We start from the raw sequence: 19,986 nt of genomic DNA, 5'->3' as shown, positions 1-19,986 counted from the left end.
CGGTAAGTGTGGCTTTGGGCTCTGCCCTTGATTTCATTAGACACTTATGAAATACAGTGTCCAGTAGCCAGCTCAGTACCTGGTGCACAGAAGAAACTGAATAAATATTTTCTGGAAAAAAAAAGAATGAATGAAGAGAAGGTCTATTGAATGGTGACTGAGGCTGAGTTTCCTGGGCTAAACCAAGGACATTTTTGGTTATTAGTCCCCTGAGGTTTCTGTTCTCGCTTCGGTTAACCACCAGTTTTAGAGAGCTGCCCTGCCCTCACTTTTCCTGACCAAGTGCCCTTGGGATTTCCAAGCTCTGGGTCTTCTAAGAAGCAGACCTCCTCAGCTGTAACCTCTGCGGCTTCTGTCAGCCAGTGCAGAGCCAGTGACTGGTGACTGTGTTTGTAGTGGCATGGATGTTCTGGGAAACACCTGGCCGTACCTCCCCTTTCACCTTCTCCCCCCTAAGACTGGGCTCTAGTCTCATTTTGTTTTCCTCTGTTCTCTCAGTTCCTATGTAGAGAATTCCAAGAGTTGATCTTCCTCTGAAGCTTAGGTATATCTAGCTGACACACATTGCTGGTGAGAATGCAGTGTTCCTTTGGAAGACAGCTTGCTCCTTCATGCTCTCTCGAGTTAGCTGAATTATGTATGCGCTAAAGTGAACACAGTGATATTTGCAGTTACTTTGATCATTGTTGCTGAACCCTGGTAACAAACAAGATGCCTTCAGTAAGTAATAGAGAAGCAAAGGATGGTGTGTCTAGATAATGGAATATTCCTCAATAATAATGAGAGATGAATCATAAGGACATGAAATACCACAGAGGAACCTTAAACCCAGGTGAGCAAGTGAAAGTTGTCTGAAAAGATTACAGATTGTAGGATTACAACCATGAAACATTCAGGAAGAAAAATGAGTAGCTGAGCTGGAGACATGGAGTGATGTCTCTCTGCACATTCCAGGTGAAGGCCTCTCCCTGCACATTCCAGGTCCTATAGCAAGTCTTTGTCCTGCCAGCCAGCTCCCAAATAACAATATGGAGACTTCTTATTAATTATGAAAGCTTTGTCTTGAGTTAGGTTTTTTCCCGACTAGTTCTTTTAACTTAGTTAACCTATATCTTAAAATCTACATTCTGTCATGTGGCTCGTTTACCTCTTTTTTTTTTTTTTTTTTTGAGACAGGGTTTCTCTGTAGTTTTAGGGTCCGTCCTGGAACGAGCTCTTGTAGACCAGGCCGGCCTTGAACTCACAGAGATCCACCGGCCTCTGCCTCCTGAGTGCTGGGATTAAAGGTGTGCACCGCCACCACCCAGCTTTATTTATCTCTTTTTAGTACAGTACGTCTGACTTGCTTGAATCAGCTGGCAAAATCTGAATGTCTAGATTCCTCTCTCTTTCACTCCCTCTGTCTCTGCTCAGACGTCCCACCTAACCTCTTCCTGCCTAGCTATTGGCCGTTCAGCTTTTTTACACCAACTACAGCAATACACACAGTGCACAAATATCCTTGTGTATTCAGTCCCCAGAGCTGTACAACGAAGCAATGCTGTGGATACAGTAAAAAGACCAGTGGTTGATAGAGGTTGGGGAGAAAGGGATGAACAGCTGGTGCACAGAGGATTTGGGGAGAAATAAACTATACCATGTGATTTGTACAATGGTTGACACATCTACATTTGTCCAGAACTGTAGCATGCACAATTCTAAGAATGAAGCCTTGTGGAAACTCTGGGTTCTGGGTGACAGTGGCAGCCACCATAGCTCAGGGTTGGAAACAAATGCTCCACACTGGGTGGGAGATGTAGGGCAGTTGAAATACTGTAACTGTTAGGGCAAGGCGTATATGAGAACTTACTCTGCTTTTGGCTCAATTTTGCTGTGACTATGTTGTTACAAAATAAAAGTTATTTTAAAAAGGTAGTAGCTGGGCTGCCAAGATGGCTCAACCAGTAAAGGCGCCAGCTGCCAAGACCTGAGTTTGACCTCTGACACCCACATAGTAGATGAAAAGAACCAACTTCTGAGAATTGTCTTTAACCTTCATACTCATACTCAGCTCCCCTATAATAAAAATGTGATGTTCCAGGACAGGCTCCAAAGCTACAGAGAAACCCTGTCTCGAAAAACAAACAAACAAACAAAAAAAAGGTGAGGAAACGTTTTAAGAAGGGTAACATAAAAATAAAAAGGTAGTAGACAGGTACATAGGTAAACAGATAGATGATAGGTAGATAATGGATAGAGAATACATACGTAAATCTAGCTGCATTCCTCTATATGTGGAGAGCTTTACTATAGGCCTATATTGTCTGGGTTAAAGCAAAGGAAATGGTGAAGAAGATTAAGAGAAAATAGGGCAAAAAATAAAAATCTAAAAACGTGTTTACGGTGTTTTTAGCTAGGCACTGTGGTGTACACCTTAATCTCAGCATGGAAGGACCAATGCCAGCTTGGGTTACACAATGAGACATGGTCTCAAAATCAAACCAGTGGGAACTGGAGCAATGGTTCCCCAGTTAGGACTGTGCATTGCTCTTGCAGAGGACTCAAGTGGCTCACAGTGTCCTGTAACTCCAACTCCACAGGATCTGGCTTCCAACGGCACCCACACACATATTACACACACACACACACACACACACACACACACACACCCCAAAACAAAAACACCTTCATGGCAGTTCCCAGAACAACTGAGTACAAAAAGACAAGCTGTTTTCTTACTGGGTAATAGTAAAGATACCTGCTTAAACATTAGCAACAGTGGAAAATCCAGCAGCCTATATGGTCCTTCCTTGAGGAAGACAAAAAGATCAGAGCTAGTCCTCCTGCTGGAGGCCCCACTTCCACACTGCCTTCAAACTACCTATGAGCTCATTACTGGGTATTTAAACTAGACTTAGAATGCTCCCTACATTAAAAGTACTTGGAAATACTTTCTACAGTACTCAGGCCATGCTCCAATAAATAAATATAAATAAATAAATAAATAATAAAAAGCAGATCTAGTAGTAAAAGGAGAGGAACTAGGGATTTATATTTTAAAAAATGCCCAGGCATTTTGGTGGAGTGAGGTTTCAGAACCATCAGACTTTAGGGTATTTTTTATTATTATTTTGATTATTTGTTCGTTCATTCATTCATTTATTTATTTCTGTACTGGGGATAGAGTCCGGGCCTTCCAGTATGCTAGGCTAGCACTGTACTGACCTACATCCTCAGTCTCCACCAAACCTTCCTGGGGAAGGAGCTCCTTTGGCTGTTGAAAGGAAGGGGAAGGAGGAAGGCAGAAGGTATGTTTTCTACTGTTCTTGATTGGAATACAAGCACGATTTGTCATAGTGCTTGTACACTGTAGAGTGTAAGTAGATGTTTCTTGTCCAGACCGCTGATGTTCCCAACTACCTGGCAGCTGCTTCCTAAATTACCACACAGAGGCTTATGTTAATTATAAATGCTCGGTCAATAGCTTAGGCTTATTATTAGCTAACTCTTATGTTTTAAATTAACCCATATTCCTTATTTACACTGTGCCACATGACGGTACCTTTATTAGCATGGCACGTTCATCTCCTGCTCCCTCTGAATCTGGCTGAAGACCCTGACTCTGCCCTTCTCCTTCCCATCCTCCTTAGTTTGCTGGCCCCATCTATATACTTCCTGTTTAGCTACTGGCCAGTGTTTTATTAAATCATTTTGAGCGACAAGTCTTTACAGTGTACAAGAGGGTTATTCCACAACACGAGAGTCTGAGTCAGTTAGAAAACTCACTCAGGTCCCAAACTGAATTCTAAACCCATTTACACAATGAAGGAGAAAGTTACTGTGAATTTCTTATCCTCAGACTTTTAACAAGTCTTAACTTTTAACAACTTTTAACTTTAACTTTTAAAAGCTGACTGAGACTTTTACTACTGCAATTCAGTCTGACTCTGATGGTGACCCATGTCCCTTACTAGCAATCTATTCCTCACCATTACATTCCATGGTCTTGAGACAAAGGTGTCACCTCTGTCCCATTTCTTCCCTTGAACCTTTTCCAATTCCTTCCGTCTTGCCCTTGTCCTTTATAGCTGTTCCTTGCAAGATACAGGGATTATTCCTCCAAATAAAGGCTCTCCATTTTTCTTCTTCCTCCTCCTCCTCTTTTATGACCACTATAAAGTTGGCACTAGGAATGTCCACCCATAACTTACAGATGGAAAATACAGGACTCTAAAGGTTTAAGCCATTCGCTTCAGTATGCCTTGTGAAGCTCTCATTTCCTGTCTCATCCCTTCAGTTTGGAACATCAGTTCCTCTACCTCCACAGCCCTTTGTGTCTTTCCTCTGTTGCCATGGATTTGACCCTTTGCTCTTGAATTCCTACCTGAAGATTGGATATGGCCACCTGCCGGTTAATGTCCAATTATGACTGACCCACTACCTCTATGGGTCTCAGACTGCTGGATGCACCTGGATTCCTGTGTATTTCATCAGACAACTCCAGGGGCCCAGACCCCACCCTGTCTTCTATTACCAGTTTAGGTTGCTAAATGTGCCAGAAAAATACATGCTGTTTGTTACTAAAATGGACTGTGGAGTCTGCTGTGACCCTTGCTTTTCTTGTCTGAAAGTCTTTCATAACTAGCCATTCAAGAGTGAGAAGTTAATCTAATAGAAATCATTTTAATACAATGAGCAAAAATAGCCTTGGTAGTGGGTTACAGAGATGGCTCAGTAATTAAAAGCACTTGTTAGAGAACTTGGGTTTAAAACCAAGCATCCATATCGTGACTCACAATAATGTGTAAATCCAGTTCCCAGGGTCCGTCTCCTGCATACATGTGATACACATACATATATTCAGGCATACATACATATACATAATATAAAATAAAAAAATAGTTCTGGAGAGATGACTCAGCAGTTAAGAGCACAGGCCACTCTTCCAGCAGAACCATATTTGATTCAGAGCATCCGCTGGAAGCTCACAACTGTCTATAATTCCAGTTCCAGGGGATCCAATGCCCTTCCCTGTGCATTAGGCACACACATGGCATAAGAACATACATGACCCCCAAACAACCCTCAGACTGCTTTAATCCTCCCTTTCCCAATTCTGTGAAGTCACTAATCAGATTTTTTTTGTCCATGTAGCTTTGCCTCCTCTGGATATTTTATGTAAGTGAAATCTTAAAATAAAATAAATGACTCTTTATGACTGGTTCCTATTACTTGGTATTTTGCTTTCAAGGCTCTCCTATGAGTAACATTTATCTATATTTTATTTCTTATGCTAAAGAAATGTTCAGCTATTTGTAGCATTTTACCTGTTAGTAGATACTGAGGTTATATGCACTTCTTGGCTATTACATTATTCTCTAGGCATTATCTTCCCAGTTCACACATTATCTCTTGAACAGTCAATGGCTTTTCTGGCCAGAGATCTTCAGTCCTCTACCTTTCTCCACGGAACTGTCCAAGACATAATGTTGGCCATAAACAACTTGGGGGAGGAAGGGTTCATTTCATTTCAAAAGTTACAGTCCATCACCTTGGGAAATCAAAGTGGGATCCCGAGGCAGGAACCTGGAGACAGGAACTAGAGCAGAAACTACAGAGGAACACTGCTTGTGTTCCCCCATGGCTTGCTCAGCTTTCTATTTTCTACAAAGGATGGCATTGCCTGTAGAGGGCTGGTCCCTCACATATCAGTTATTTTTCAAGAATATCATCAGTTGAAATTTCTGTTTCCAGATGATGCTTGTTTGTGTCAAGTTGACAAAAAAAAAAAAAAAAAAAAAAAAACTAGCCAGCACAAATAGCATATTCAGTTTTGTGTGAGACCATTTTCATCTTTGGTCTATATGCAGAAGTGGAATTGCTAGGTCACATGGTATCTGTCTTAAGTAATGATATGACCGCTCTAAAGGACAGTTGAGTAGATTTTCATTGTAGATATGAGGGGGAGCTCAGTCAGAGGTTTCTGGGATAGTTCAGCGCAGGGAGGGAAAGTAATAGACTAAAAACCAGAGCAAGTAGACTCCAGGCCATGAGAAAACCGATGAGAGAGAGAGAGAGAGAGAGAGAGAGGGGGGGGGGGCAGTGAGCTTGAGAAGTTTAAGAAGGTCCTGTGTGAGCCTGCAGGCTAGCAAGCACTTTGGTATCCTAACAGACACCACAGATACCGAGTTTTCAGGAGTTTCTTTTGAATCTGACTGTAGCACAGTGCTTATCCCCTGAAGCAATGCTACATTTTCTTTTCAGAGACCAAGCCACTTTACATTCCCACCTGCAGTGTATGGAGTTCTATTTTTCCACAACCCAGTCAGCGTTTATCATCTTTATTATAGTCATTCTATTGTTATTATATTAACTGTCCATTGTCACCGGAGAAAGCAAACATGTATAATTGCTGGGGATTAGAAACAAGAACAGAGAAAAAGGCTAAATTCAAGTCCTTTAGTCATATAACACAAAGAGAAGATTGTTATCATGATCCCAAAACACCCTCAAAGAATCCTGTATGAGTCTTCTTTTCCTACTCGCAATCCCCACTACGAGGGACGGCGGTGTGACACAGCGAGACTTGCTCAGCAGGGTCTGCTCTTTAGTTCTCCCCCTTAGATACTAGTTCTGACAGTGACTTGAGCGATCACCCACAGAAGCCGCTGGGCTTCCTTTACCCACACCTCTCCTCCAGGGCTAAGAAGTGGGAGTTACCGCCTTTTGGAACAAGGACCGGGAGAATGAAGAAAACTACAACACCCAGGAGTCCACGCGGTGCTTGGCAGGAGCGCGCGCTCCATTCTGGCCGATAGCACAGCGCCCTCCCCGGTGCACTACAGGCACAGTCTCTCCTCAACTAGTTTAGCCTCTGTCCTTCTTCCAGGCCCTTTTCCGGCTGGGATGACGCAGCTCTTCCCCGCCCCATTCTCCTGAGTCTGGAGAAAGAGGGGCTCTAAGCAAGCGCGTTCACAGATTTTAAGGGGCGGAGAAGGTAGGCTAGGGACCTCGGGAACAGAGCGCATGCGTCCCAGAGCTGCACGGCTACGAGAGTTTACGGAAGGGTGTAGGGGGGCGGGATGACGGGACACGGGGCGGAAGTGGCTGCTGAAGTGACGCACGCGCATTGGCCGCTAGTGCCCATCCTCCGGAAGTGGAGCGACCGCCCTGCGACAGGCCCCGCCCCAGCCCCGCCCCTGCTCCCCGCCCCCTGCTCTCTTAGGTGGCGCCGGCTTGCGGCCGGTGTGGCGGTGGTATTGGTTCCAGAAGCCGGAGCGGGCACGTTCCCTGGACAGGCGTCAGGGCTATGGTCGCCAGCTTCCGAAGGCCCACTTTGCATCTCAGCCCGATCCTGAGCGCGAACCTGAACTGTCTCCTCAGCCCAGTCCCCCGGAGCGGTCGGCCGCTCCCCGGGCGCGCCCCCTCCGATGGCGGCGGAGACCCAGTCCCAGCCCCTGACCCGCAAGCCGATCCTTCTGCAACGGGTCGAGGGGTCGCAGGAGGTGGTGAACATGGCGGTGATCGTGCCTAAGGAGGAGGGTGTCATCAGCGTCTCGGAAGACAGGTACGGACTGCTTGCCCTCGGCCGCGCGGAGGTCCGACCGGGGTTTGGTGGGAGTGGAGACCGCGCCTACTGGTCCAGTTCCGAGCGCGGGGACTGGCTCCTGGCGGAGTCCGAGTGGCCCAAGGGCTGACGGTGCCGGGGATAACACACCAGTGTCCGGATTCGGGGGTGGGAGGGGCACAGGGAGGAGCCGCCCGGCCTTGCAGGTGTGTTAGCTTGGAAGCAGCCGGCCGCGCCAGGATGATTTGGGGACGCTAGTTGGTCCAGTTCTTGACTCCCCAAAAGAGAAAGGAAACGCTACTACTTTCTTCCACACTGTGTATCTCCAGGACATTTTTCACCGAACTCAAGGACTGTTAAATTGTGAAGACAGTAACTGTGGGCTTCTGCGTGTGGTGCCTTTCTTTCCTAAGATCTTATGTCTTGGAGCTCAAGGGGGAAGTTGCAAGGCGCCACTTTTGCAGACAACTGCTTGAGTTCCTTCCCTTTGCCTGCTTCCTTTCCGCTTGCTTAGTTAGCAGAAGTAACTCTAGTTCTTCTGCCGTCCGTGTTCTCCCTTGCACTGCGTTTTTGATTTCCAGAGGAATGCTTGAACATGGGAACTAGGGTAATAGATATGAAATATATATGAAACGGGGTAATATCCACAAGCATCCTAAAAACAGTTGTAACACGGGAGAGGGATGTGAATACCTGAGTTTTTAGCTTCAATCAAGTGGTTAGGTTTGGTACCATGCTGAGATAGTTTTCTTCCATAATGACTCCTAAACTTGTAAAGGTAGAGCAAAAGTGTTCACTTTTTTTTTTTTTAAATAATCGTTTCGGCACTTTCTATGGTGTAAACTCAGACATTTTCACTTGATTTGTTTCTTAGGTTCTTGAATATAGCTAGGAAGACTGTCTTACATGTGTATATTACACATCTGCATCATGCTTGGTATAAAGGGCGCCGGCTTCATTTCCTATGCAGATCCGTGGGAAAATACTGCCAGCATATGGACGATGGCAGTCAGTCCCGGAAGAACAGAAGAAGTTGAGTGAGGTGAACGTGGGAGCCTTTTGAAATTCATATGACAATGTTTCACTTTTTCCTTTGGCGCCACATGCTTAGATGGCATCAGACCGCTTCTGGGCTTCCATTTTTTTTTTTTTTTGTCAAAGAATTATCTTTTTGAAATAGTTTCCATAAAATATATTGAAGAACTGTATTGATAAATGTCCCTTGCCATTACTGGAGATGAAATTGTTTCCTAATTTGTAAGCAATCATAAGTTCATTGAATCAAGTCAGAGGAGGAGAAAGCTTGTCAGACCTCCAGCATCTGATTCTCATTCCAATGTCTTTTCCTTGAAGGGAGCAGCTTTAGTGGAGGTGCTGGTTCAGTGTCTAGAGAAGCTAACAGTGTATGTGGAAGAAAGTGAAGAGTAAGTTTCATTTCATCGCAGGACAAAGGAAGTGCAGTGTGTAGTTATCTTTTGCTTTCCTAGTTTGCAGTGTATATAACAGAATTTATCTTATTGTGGAGTTACTGTTAAATCAGCCCCTACAGAAATCCAGGGTCCTTGACTTTGTAAATCTGATTGTGCAGGTTGGCAAGGCTGTGCTTCTTTGGGTCACTCAATCATGAAAGTAACTGTTTCTGGGAGCATTTTTAGTTATAGTTTTCACTAAAAGAGAATTGATCTGTGTGTTCTTGCTTCTCAGAGTCAATGTTAGTGCCTCGTGATATAATGCTAAAGATAGGAAGACAGAATATTGATTTTTTTTCACCAGCACTTACAAAGACATTACCATTAGCCGCTTTGCCAATTCATTATTGAACCACGAGGGTCAGCTACAAATAATGCCATAGCATTGTTCTTAGGAGATCCTCATTTTCCTTTTCCAGTTCTGGCTCATTATATGTGTATGTGTACCTTTGAAAAACGCTCAACCTTCTTTGTTTTAAACAGTAATACACATACTTCATGTCTATTTTCTGTTCTGTGAATTCTCTAGGGGGCTTTGTGTGTCTTATTGGTTGTAGTGATCTACACAGTGCCTGGCACGCAGGAGCCCTCAATATTTGTTGTATCAGTGACTTATAGAACCTCCTTCCACTCCGTTTCTGGAAACACAGCATCTTAACTGTTCTGGATTTAACTGATATTTGTTGAGTGGCTACTTTGATGACCCATGAAAACCTTATGTAGATGAATACACATTTGTGGGGGAGGTATTAGACTAGGTGGCCTTAGATGCTTTAAAACTGAGCTGTCCAAACATTGCTTTATTCATCCCATTAGACCCACTAATGTGTTCTCATCATGTGTGTGCATGACAGTGATGCGCACAGTTGAGTAGCAGAAATTTTAGAGTACAGGTTTTGTTTTGTGTGTGTGTGTGGTGCTAGGGATGGACTCTTAAGTCTTGTGCATTCTAGGCAAGCACTCTACCACTGAGTCACATCCCCAGGCCAAGAATATTATGTAATAGAACAAAACCCCTACGTTTAAGATACAGTACTGGAAAGAGAACTTTCAGCTGGGGAAGAATGGCTGGGCCCCACACTCCACAGCCCTTCTTCTCCTCTGAATCCCTCTTTCTTGGGAAGATTGTTACACTTAAAGTACATTTTCGTTCTCAGCCTTCTCTCATTAGTAAGCTGATGGTTCTCAACTCTTCAAGAGAAGAGTAGGTAAAAGAAATCTTCGCTTTCATTGTTAGGGATCTGTCATACACCCTAATTTTATGTGTTACGTTGTTGGGATTAAACTTGAATAAGACAAAGTGGTTAAAAAAAAGAGAAGTCTTTGCTTTCAGGTTCACTGTGGCACAGTTAGGACAACTTGGAACTTTACATGATATCCAAGGAGGAAACATAGGGAAAATAGGGAATATAAGAACAAACTGAGCCCTCACCAGTTAAGCTCTCTGTCCTGACGCAGAACCTGTTTCCAGAACTCACTGGCCTTGCAGATGCTTTGGTTTTCAAGGGCTCCAGGCATTCACACGGTGCACATACATATATGCAGACCTGACACTAATACATACATACAAAATAAGAATTTAAAAAGATGGACAAAGCCGTTTGAGAGCAGAGCAGCATCTCAGACCTCTGTGCTGTTTCAGTAGAGCCTAAGTGAAGAAAGCCAGGCAGAGCCTCTGTCCAGGGGTGAGCCAGCCTGTTCAGATCCCTAGCTTGGTCTTAGTTAGGTTTCTATTGCTGTAATAAATCCTTAACTCAGAGAACTTGGGGAGGAGAGGGTCTATTTTGAGCATGAAGAGAAGTTAGGGTAGAAACCTGGAGGCAGTAATTGAAGCAGAGGCCATGGAAGAGTGGTGCTTACTGGCTTGCTGTCCCCAAAGCTTGCTCAGCCTGCTCCCTTGTACTGGCCAGGACCTGCCCAGGGCACCACGCCCACAGTGGACTGGGCCCTCCCACATCAACCATTAATTAGGAAAATGCCTCACAGACTTGCCAGTCTGGTGGAGGTATTTTCTCAGTTGAGATTTCCTCTTGTCCTGATTCTAGCGTTGACACACTAACTAGCACACCCTCCTAAGTTCATTATATGTAATGCTATCTTAACCATACAGAGTCTCTGTAACAAGTATTTTCTGTTAGTTGTTGGAAGCTAATATTCTTCTCTGGGTGGTTAGAGAAGTACAGCAATCCCTCCCTCAGATGGGTGTTGTAGGGTGAATAGGAGTTAGGAGGAAAAAATGGGGTAAGCCAAGCCTGGTTGTGCAGCCACTCTTAGAGGCTACTCACGGGGTGAGTGAGTAGGGTTACGTGTTTGAAGTCACTGCAGCAATTTAGGGAGACAAGCCTCAAAATAAAACAGTGAGAAATGGACTGTGGGTATGTCAGTGGTAGAGAACCCTTGCCTGGTATTCACAAAGCTCTGGATTCAACCCCTAGTGCTACCAAAAGCAAGAACAAGATCTGTGGTAGAGGACAGGGCAGTCTAGATAGCAGGGGAGAGGGACTAGCACCTGTGGGCAGGCGCTCAGGAACCAGGTGAGACTGCAGCCAGCCTGCACTAGTCAGGATCAGCTCTGAGAGTTGCTGGGCCTCCAGGAGTCTAGGAAATGAGTGTCTTCAGAGGAATAACTAAAGCCAAAATGAAAAAAAAAATGACTGAAACACCCGGGTGCAAGCAGGCATTTGGGATTCTTTTTCTGGATAAAGGACTTGTGGAGGCAGGGATGGGGTTGGCAGGATAAGAGGGGACCTGTGGGAGGGCAGCCTAGTTTGATTTCTGCTGGTGTGATAAAGCACTAGGCCAAAAGTACCTTTGGGAGGAAAGGTTTATTTGGCTTTCTAGTCCAATCACAGTCAATCATTGTGGGAAGTCAGGGCAGGAACTCCAGGCAGGAACTGAAACAGAGACTTGGCAGAGTGCTGCTTACTGGCTTGCTCAGCTTATCTTCTACAACCCAGGACCAGCTGCCTCATGGCTGGGCCCTCCCCCATCAATCATTAATTAGGAAAACGCCATCACATAGACATGCCTGTAGGCCATTATGATAGCGAGAGCTCCTCAACTGAGGTTTCCTCTTCCCAGTTGACTATAGTTTGTGTCAAGTTGACCAAAACCAACAGGCACAGAGAGGTTAAGTACTGAAAAGAGGACCTTGGGGAACTTCCCTGTACTTTGGCTATTCGGAACCAACCCTTTCAGCAGCTTCCTTTAGGGGAGAACTCGTGAATGATAAGGGACATCAGAAAAAAGGAAACCTGATACCCAATGGCTAGCACAAAGGAGACTGTCAAATGGACCCCTGACTTTGAGTTATAATGGGTTGAGTTTCCCAGGCAGATATTAAAGCTGAGCCTGAGGCAGCCTGCTTTAGGCAGGGAGAACTCTTCCTTCTGGGGTGGAGATGATAATGAACTGTACTAGAGAGGACCTGGCTGTCTGTCTTTAAAGCTTCACAGCTCTAAGTCTTGCAACTGTCCTGTTACTAAATGGCCTTCATTACTTAATTTTATTTGGAAAAGATAGGTTAAACTTTTATTTCTTTTCTTTTTTTTTTTTTTTTTGGTTTTTCGAGACAGGGTTTCTCTGCAGCTTTTTTTAGAGCCTGTCCTGGAACTAGCTCTTGTAGACCAGGCTGGCCTCGAACTCACAGAGATCCGCCTGCCTCTGCCTCCCGAGTGCTGGGATTAAAGGCGTGCGCCACCACCACCCGGCTAGACTTTTATTTCTTATAAATCCTCATAATAGTAGTTAATTTGCTACCGATTCTTTCACTGTGAAGTGAAATTGCACAAATAATTACGTAAACCACAGTCCAGTTCAGCTGGGCTCCTGATGGAGTTTTATGTACCATGGATTTTTAACATTTGTATACATTTTTTTGGAAAAAGGGCAAATCAAGGTTTTTCCTACAATTGAAACATAGTTATGAAAGTTGAGGATTTCTTAGAGTGATGGGTTGAAGTCCAAACTCACTTTTGACTATGTGAACTCTAATGACATAAAATAAGTAAACTTTCACCTTTGTACTAGAGAGCTGTCAGTTGGCACTAATGTTCCTGTTTTCAAGCCCAAAGAAGGAGTTTGCGCCATGGCCATGGGATTGCTGAAAGTGAAGCTTTTACTCTGCGTTCAAGCTGTGTGGGTGCCCAGGAATCTGCGGGGGGGGGGGGGGGGGGGGGGAGGCTGCCTGTGTGGCCCTGAGGTCAGGAGCAGGCTGACTGTCAGATCTTCGTGGGAAAGTGTGTTTCGGATTACTGAGGAGGCCTCAAGGCTGTTGATAGCTCTGACTTTCTTTTAGATTGTGGAACCGGATTTTCTGCAGGACTCTACAGATCTTAATCACTTGAATTGCAAAATTGGAAAGTGCCAGGATGGCATTTCTGACACTCTTGAAATGAATGATTTTGAGCCTGTGATACATACTCCTAGTATAGAACAGAAGGGAAAATCCAGAAGACACTTGAGAGAGAGAATCCTGTCCAAGCAAAGGCGATCAAAACTTGGAAAAGCAATCCTGCTTTGTACTTACACAGTGTCTTTTCATCGCTGTTTTTGCTTTGTCATTTGGCATAGAGAGGGGGACATTTTTTCATTTGTTACTGAGCATCATCTTGATATCATTAAAAGAGTTTGAAAGAGTGGGGACGTAGTTCAGTTGTTGGAGAGCTTGCTGAATGTGGAGGAAGTGCTGGATCCAGTCCAGATCCAAATAAAGGGGGCCTGGTGGTATACACCTCTAGTGTCTGCACTTGGGAGGTGGAGGCCAGAGGAGCAGAAGCTCAAGGTCAGCCTTGGCTAAATATGGAGTTGGAGGTCAGTGGGGGTGGGGTGGGGGATACACTGGGGGAAAAAAAACACTTTGGAGTTTGGAGGAAATGAAGCCACTTTATGGCATTTAGAGGTTAGTAAATTGTGATTTAAGACAGGAGTATCTGCTGATACCTGTAGTGTTCAACTGAATGGTATGTAGTATATACTTACTGAGACAGGAAGCTCCTCTGCTCAACTGGACTGTTGAACGAAGTATCAGTATGCTGAAGGCAGCAACTCCTCCTCCCCTCAAGCAGGAGGCCTCTGGGGTTAACCATTAGTAAAAATTAATCCTGGGTTCTAAGAAATAGCCAGTAAGGCCGAAAGAGGAAAGGAAGTGGCCTACTTGTCCTCGGCAAGGGTGCTGCTTCACACGCTTCTGTTTTTAATTTAAAATTCTTGGAAGAAAGCTGGGGCAGCGGCTGAGACCCCAGCCAAATCCATTTCACTCACATTCAGCCTGAGTCTCTTCATCTTGGAAAAGTAGGGAGTTTGTGTCTCAGAACTACTTTGTGCCCTTGGGGTGACTGGATGAACAGAAAGTCCCTGCAGCCACCTCACCCCGAAATCACCAGTGACAAAGAGTACGGTGGGGAGAAAGAGGCATGCTTGTGTGAGATGTCTCCAGTTCATGGAGCAACCGAGAAGCAATGCTCTTCGGAGCTTTTGGATAGCAGTGGATTTTTCTTTCCGGCAGAAAGCTTGCAGATGTGTTTGTTTTGTTCTGGTGCCTAATACCCAGTTGAACAGGATTCACTTTATTCCTGCTTCTAGATGGATCCTGAAGTTTCAAGTAGTGAACAGTTTAGCTCTGGGTAGCTCGCTAGCACCCAGTCAGGCCTTGGGGGTGCAGAGTAATGTTTGGGAAATTGATCAGAAATCATAGTATTTAGTGCCCCCCTCCCTCCCTCCAAAAGAACTGGGCCAGGGAGTGAGATCCCAGCCAGCTCTGCTCTGGCCTTGGCATTTCTTGGGTTTCCTGTGCTGTGAGGTGGTGACCTTCTCATGTGACTTTCTGCTCTGTCATCTCCCTTTTGATTGACTTCCTGATCTGCTAAGAGGGCTGGGAACCAGAGTTTGGAATTCAGTTCTCTAGAGGGGCTGCTCAGGTCCTTTCTCTGCCTTCATAGTTTTAGTTTTGTGTTCTTTTAAAACAAAACTGGGTGTGGTGTTTCATGCCCTAGAGGCAGAGGCAGGCGGATGGGATCTCTGTGAGTTCGAAGCCAGCCTGGTCTAGGAGTGAGTTCCAGGATAGCCAGGGCTATGAGAAGAGACCCCGTCTCAAACAAAACGAAACAACAATATGAAATGCAGGTCAACTTGGGGGCCTATTCCCTACGAGCCGACCCCTACCCCTGGTCTTCCCTGCCTTTCTGAAATTTATACTATAGTTCTGGAATCAATCCAGTTTGAATGGAAGTGGATGGAGTTCACAAAAAGCTGGGACTGCAACAAGGGAGTAGTTGCTTGAGTGGCCCTTTGGCTTCCTGTGGTGTGTTCCCTTATTACTGATCTATTACTTGAAAAATGATGCATCTCACCTAATTGTGAATGCCATTGCTGACCTCTGTTTTCTTTATAGCTGGACAGATATGCCTGTAATATACTGCCTAAAGACCTTAGTGCATTTTCTTATAACTATATTTGTTTTATTTTATTAATTGAAAACAAAGTTGTTTTCATACAGTATATTCTGATCACAGTTTCTCCTTCCTCATCTCCTCCCAGTTCCTGTCCACCTCCCCACCTTTCCATCTCTCTCTTAAGAAAACAGTATCTTTTCTCTAATTCTAATGAATAACTTAATTTTAAGCGATCATGATAATTCTTCTGGAATAGTCTTCCATCTTAAATGAAGACAGTATCATTACAGTTAAAAAAATAGCTGCCTATTGACCTTAACTCACTGTACTGTCATGTATTACCTTCTAGCAGCTTTCCTGAAGCAGGCTTCAGTACGATTCTAATCATACTTGTTTGTAGAATTGTCCCCACTTAAAACTCTGCCAGGAGCTAGCTAGTCCTTGCCTGTCATTTTGAGTGGGGATATGGTTTTCTTTCCTTCTGTGGACACTGGTGTCTGCTAACTACAATGGCCCGTATTTCCTTGGTTCCTTATCTTATTTACTTGTCTTACTGTTAGTTCTGTGTTTAATAAGATTGAGAATGGGTGGTGGAGTAGAAATCCTTGTCTCACTCGTGATTTTAGTGGAAGTGCTTTTTTTTTTTCTCCTGTTCAGCAGGATGTTCACTCTGGGCTTGCTGTATATTGCCTTTATTATGTTGAGATATGCTCCCTCTATTCCTAGGTTCTCTATGATGCTTATCATGAAAGGATATTGGATTTTTTTCTTCATTTAATAAGATGATCATGTATTTTGTGTCCTTGAGTCTATGTCGTGAATTCAATTTATTGACTTATTTATATTGAACCATCTCTACATCTCTGGGATGAAGCTGACTTGATCATGGTGGATTATCTTTTTGATGTGTTCTTGAGTTCATTTGGCAAGTATTTTATTGAGAATTTTTGTATCCGTGTTCATCAGAGATATTGGCCTAAATTATTAATTATTTTCTTTTATTGGATCCTTGCCTGGTTTTGGTATCAGGGTAATACTGGCTTTGTAAAAAGACTGGGAATGTTCCTGCCTTCTGCAGAAAGATTTCAGTAGTATTAGTGTGTATTTTTCTTTGAAAGTCTGGTTGAATTTTGCGCTGAATTCATTCAGTCTCTGCCTTTTTCATTTGAGAGATTTTTAATTTCTGCTTCTATCTCATTGAATGTTATGAGTCTATTTAAGTAATTTATTTCCTCTTATTTTAGCTTCGATAGACCATATATATCAAGAAATCCATCCATTTCTTTTAGATATTCTAGTTCTGTGGAATACAGATTTTTAAGTTACGTCTTTAAGAGTCTGAATTACCTCAGTGTTTGTTGGGACGCCTCCTTTTTATCTCTAATTTATCCACTTCGATCCCCACTTTCTTTCTCTCAGTTAATTTGGCTAAAGATTTTCCAGCAGTGTTAAGCTTTTCAAAGAGAGGACTCTGTTTCATTGATTCTTTGTGTTGTTTTTTGTTTCTGTTTCAGTAACAGCCCTGATTTTGGCGATCTCTTCCAGACTACTGCTTTGGGTGTTTTTTGTTCTGGTTTTCCCAAGGCCTTTAGGTACATTATTGAATTATTAACTGACATTCCCTCATTGTTTTTGATGTAGGTCTTTGTTGTTAAAATTAGATGCATTTTAAGAAGGGTCATGCACAGTAAGAAGACTGAATATATGATCTAATCTATCAGTCAGAATAAAGAACCACTTAGACTGTGTCCCTTAGTATAACCAGCTCCCTCTTTCTTTAGACACCATAAAGAGACCCTGGATCCTAGCCTGGGCCCTGGAATAGCCGTATCCCTGTGGCCTGCTATCAGTCTTACAGTGTCCTTTAATCTACACTGTTGTTTTGCTCCAAATAAAGTTTCCTTGCTGCTTCTGCAAATCTATGTGTGTCCCCATTTTCAACTCTTTGGGTAAGAGGCCAATCTGCTAGTTACCGTGAAAATTCACTCAGATGCCATGTGGAACACGTGCCTGCAAATTATTGGTCAGGGAAGCCCCCGAGGTCCCCCAAACCACACAGCTTATTGCCATTGCTCTTGATTGCCCACCATAACTAGGTGGGAAGATGCTCCTGCTGAAGACAAAGCACAAGGTAGAATGTAGAGAAACCAAGCTGGGACTGACCTAGAAACTTTTCTGCTGGCAAGCTCTCATCGTACTGGGAGGTGCTGTCTGGCCACCTGAGAAGAAGAAGGGCTTACCCATTGGTGAACTGACCTGCCAAAGCAAGATGTGCCCAAGGGCGCAATAGAGGTCTGGTTCTTATAGTGGAGGGTGGCTAACTAATCGCTTTTGTATTGGATTCGAGGTCTTCTCCATAGGAAAGAGTTCTTGTCTGGTATTGTAAGTCTAGTCACAGGCCCTAGAGGGGAACCTATTACTGTTGTCTTTCTAAATGGACGTGTTGCCAAGCTGCCTTCCAGATGTTTATGTTTGTACACATAGATTAGAGGTTGCCCTCTGCGTAGACCGGAGAAGCTCCTCTCTCTGTAGAGCTTGGCAGTTAATGCAGAGACTCTAACTAGTCAGAGTGCTGAGAATAAGGGACTGTTGAGTGCTTAGCCGCTCTGTATCTCACACACTTATCCCCGCCCCTACCCAAGAGGTCATAGGAAAGGAGAGCAGAAAGAATGTAAGAAGAAGCAGAGGTGGGGAGGCGTGCTCTGAAGTGCTGTCTTCTGGATGTGCTATGGCTGTTGTACTCGCGAACTCTCCACAGCTGTGGTTACCTACTCAAGACCAAGCAAACAAGATCAGCTAATGTTCAATCAGGCAGCACTAACTAGATTCAGCTAGTGGGGTGCGGGAGGGTGATAACATGCAATGGGGGAGCATGCAGAGGAGGGAGGAGAGAGTTGGGAATGGACATGCTTAAGATACATTATATTATTTTTTTGAGACAGTGTTTTTCTGTGTAACCTTGGTTGTCCTGGAACTCACTTTGTAGACCAGGGTGGCTTCTGGTCTCTGTCGCCCACGTGCCACCATGCCCAGTAAGATTCATTGCTTATTTTCCAACATTGTTTAAATGTATGAAATTGTCAAAGAGTAAGTGAAAGGTGTTTTATTAATAAAGAGAAAAGAAAGTCCCTTACAATTGCCTCAGTGTACTTGGGTGTCGAATATCTGCATTCAGTGTGTGGTGACCTGGGCAACCCCGTCTTCATGGGAACACTTCAGCGGCTTCTGTGGGAAGCTCCTGGGACATTTGAGTTGGAGCTGCATTCTAGGTCTAACTCAGAGGGCACACTCTTTTGTTAGCTCCCAGGAAAAGTCCTCTTGGACTACTGCTGATAGGTCAAAGATGGATTTGCATTGTGGGTGCATATAGTTCACATTTTCTTCCTGCCCACACCCCGTGTCCAAGTCCAGAGGTTCAAAAATGGCAAAGGTAGAGTTCCCTCTGTAAAAGGTTGGCTGACTTTTGAGGTGGGATATGTATTATTTACTCATGGCTGCAATAAAATACCTGACAGAAAAGCAAAGGAGAGAGGCTTTGTTTGGTTTGTGGCTGAAGAAAGAACGCAGTCTGTTAAGAAAGAAATATCACCAGGAGCATGAGCTGACCACGTCACATCTGCAGTGAGCGACCACTTCACATCTGCCGTGAGCATGAGCTGACCATGCCACATCTGCAGTGAGCATGAGCTGACCACATCCAGTGTGGTCTTACCCCTTCAGTTTAATCTCTTAGAAAACACCCTCCAAATATCCCAGAGGCGTGTTTCCATGTTGATTCTGGATCTAGGCAGGTTAACATAAAGATTAATCATCATAGGTGGTGAGCGCATGGGCCCCTCCTCTTACTAGCTGAGAGCTAGTCACAGCCACAAGTGGACTCAGAGTTATGTCATTGTTGCTGTCTGTCCCAAGCCTATTTGTCTTTCTTTACGCTAACGGTCAACTATCTAATTTCTTTCAGTGTTGGAAAATTTAGTAAGCTTTTGAAAGGGGGAATCTTAGCTAGGATGTGGCAGCACACACCTTTAATTCCAGCATTCGGAGACAGAGGCAGGCAGATTTCTGTGAGTTCCAGGCTAGCCTGGTCTACAGAGCTAGTTCTAATAAAACCAGGGCTACATTAAGAAACTCTGTCTTAAACAAAACAAACAAAAACAAAAAGAAAGGGGTATCTTTCTATTTTATATTTCCCAAACTGGTCTCAAATGATCCTCTTGCCTCAGCCTCTTGGGCTACAGGTATGTGCCAGCATGCCTAGGTTATTGGTTATTTTCAAGGTCTACACATTGATTTGTTACTCTTAAAGACTTCTAATATTGATTGGGCTTAGCCTTTGTCACTAAGAATGCTTGTCACAAAACAGTTGTATAGGTAAATATTCAGTGCGAGCACCAGCAAGCAGGGACTTTGTTCTATTCTCTGCGTTTAGTACCATGTCGGATACATAGCAATACTCAGAAATTATTTAGTGAGTGTGTATTGAAGGTATCCAACCACTGAAAGCTGTTGCTGCTGCTTCATTTAGACAGTTTGAATGTGTAGTATTTGAAGAATACATGTATTCACAATAGTTGAATAT

At 44.0% G+C, this 19,986-nt stretch overlaps 1 protein-coding gene across 1 annotated transcript in view; it reads left to right on the top strand.

Moving 5' to 3' along the window:
• The first annotated feature begins 7,198 nt into the window (after window positions 1-7,198).
• Wdfy2 (WD repeat and FYVE domain containing 2) overlaps window positions 7,199-19,986 on the top strand; it is a 135,668-nt gene continuing 122,880 nt past the window's right edge. The window contains exon 1 of the mRNA XM_038310175.1: window positions 7,199-7,546. Within this exon, the coding sequence (XP_038166103.1) occupies window positions 7,410-7,546 (137 nt within the window). The 5' untranslated portion in view covers window positions 7,199-7,409. The remainder of the gene's footprint in view (window positions 7,547-19,986) is intronic.

Source organism: Arvicola amphibius, chromosome 13 (assembly GCF_903992535.2).
Source record: "Arvicola amphibius chromosome 13, mArvAmp1.2, whole genome shotgun sequence".
Lineage (NCBI taxonomy): Eukaryota > Metazoa > Chordata > Mammalia > Rodentia > Cricetidae > Arvicola > Arvicola amphibius.
The sequence above is the reverse complement of the archived record's forward strand: the minus strand, read 5'-3'. Positions and strand labels throughout refer to the sequence as shown.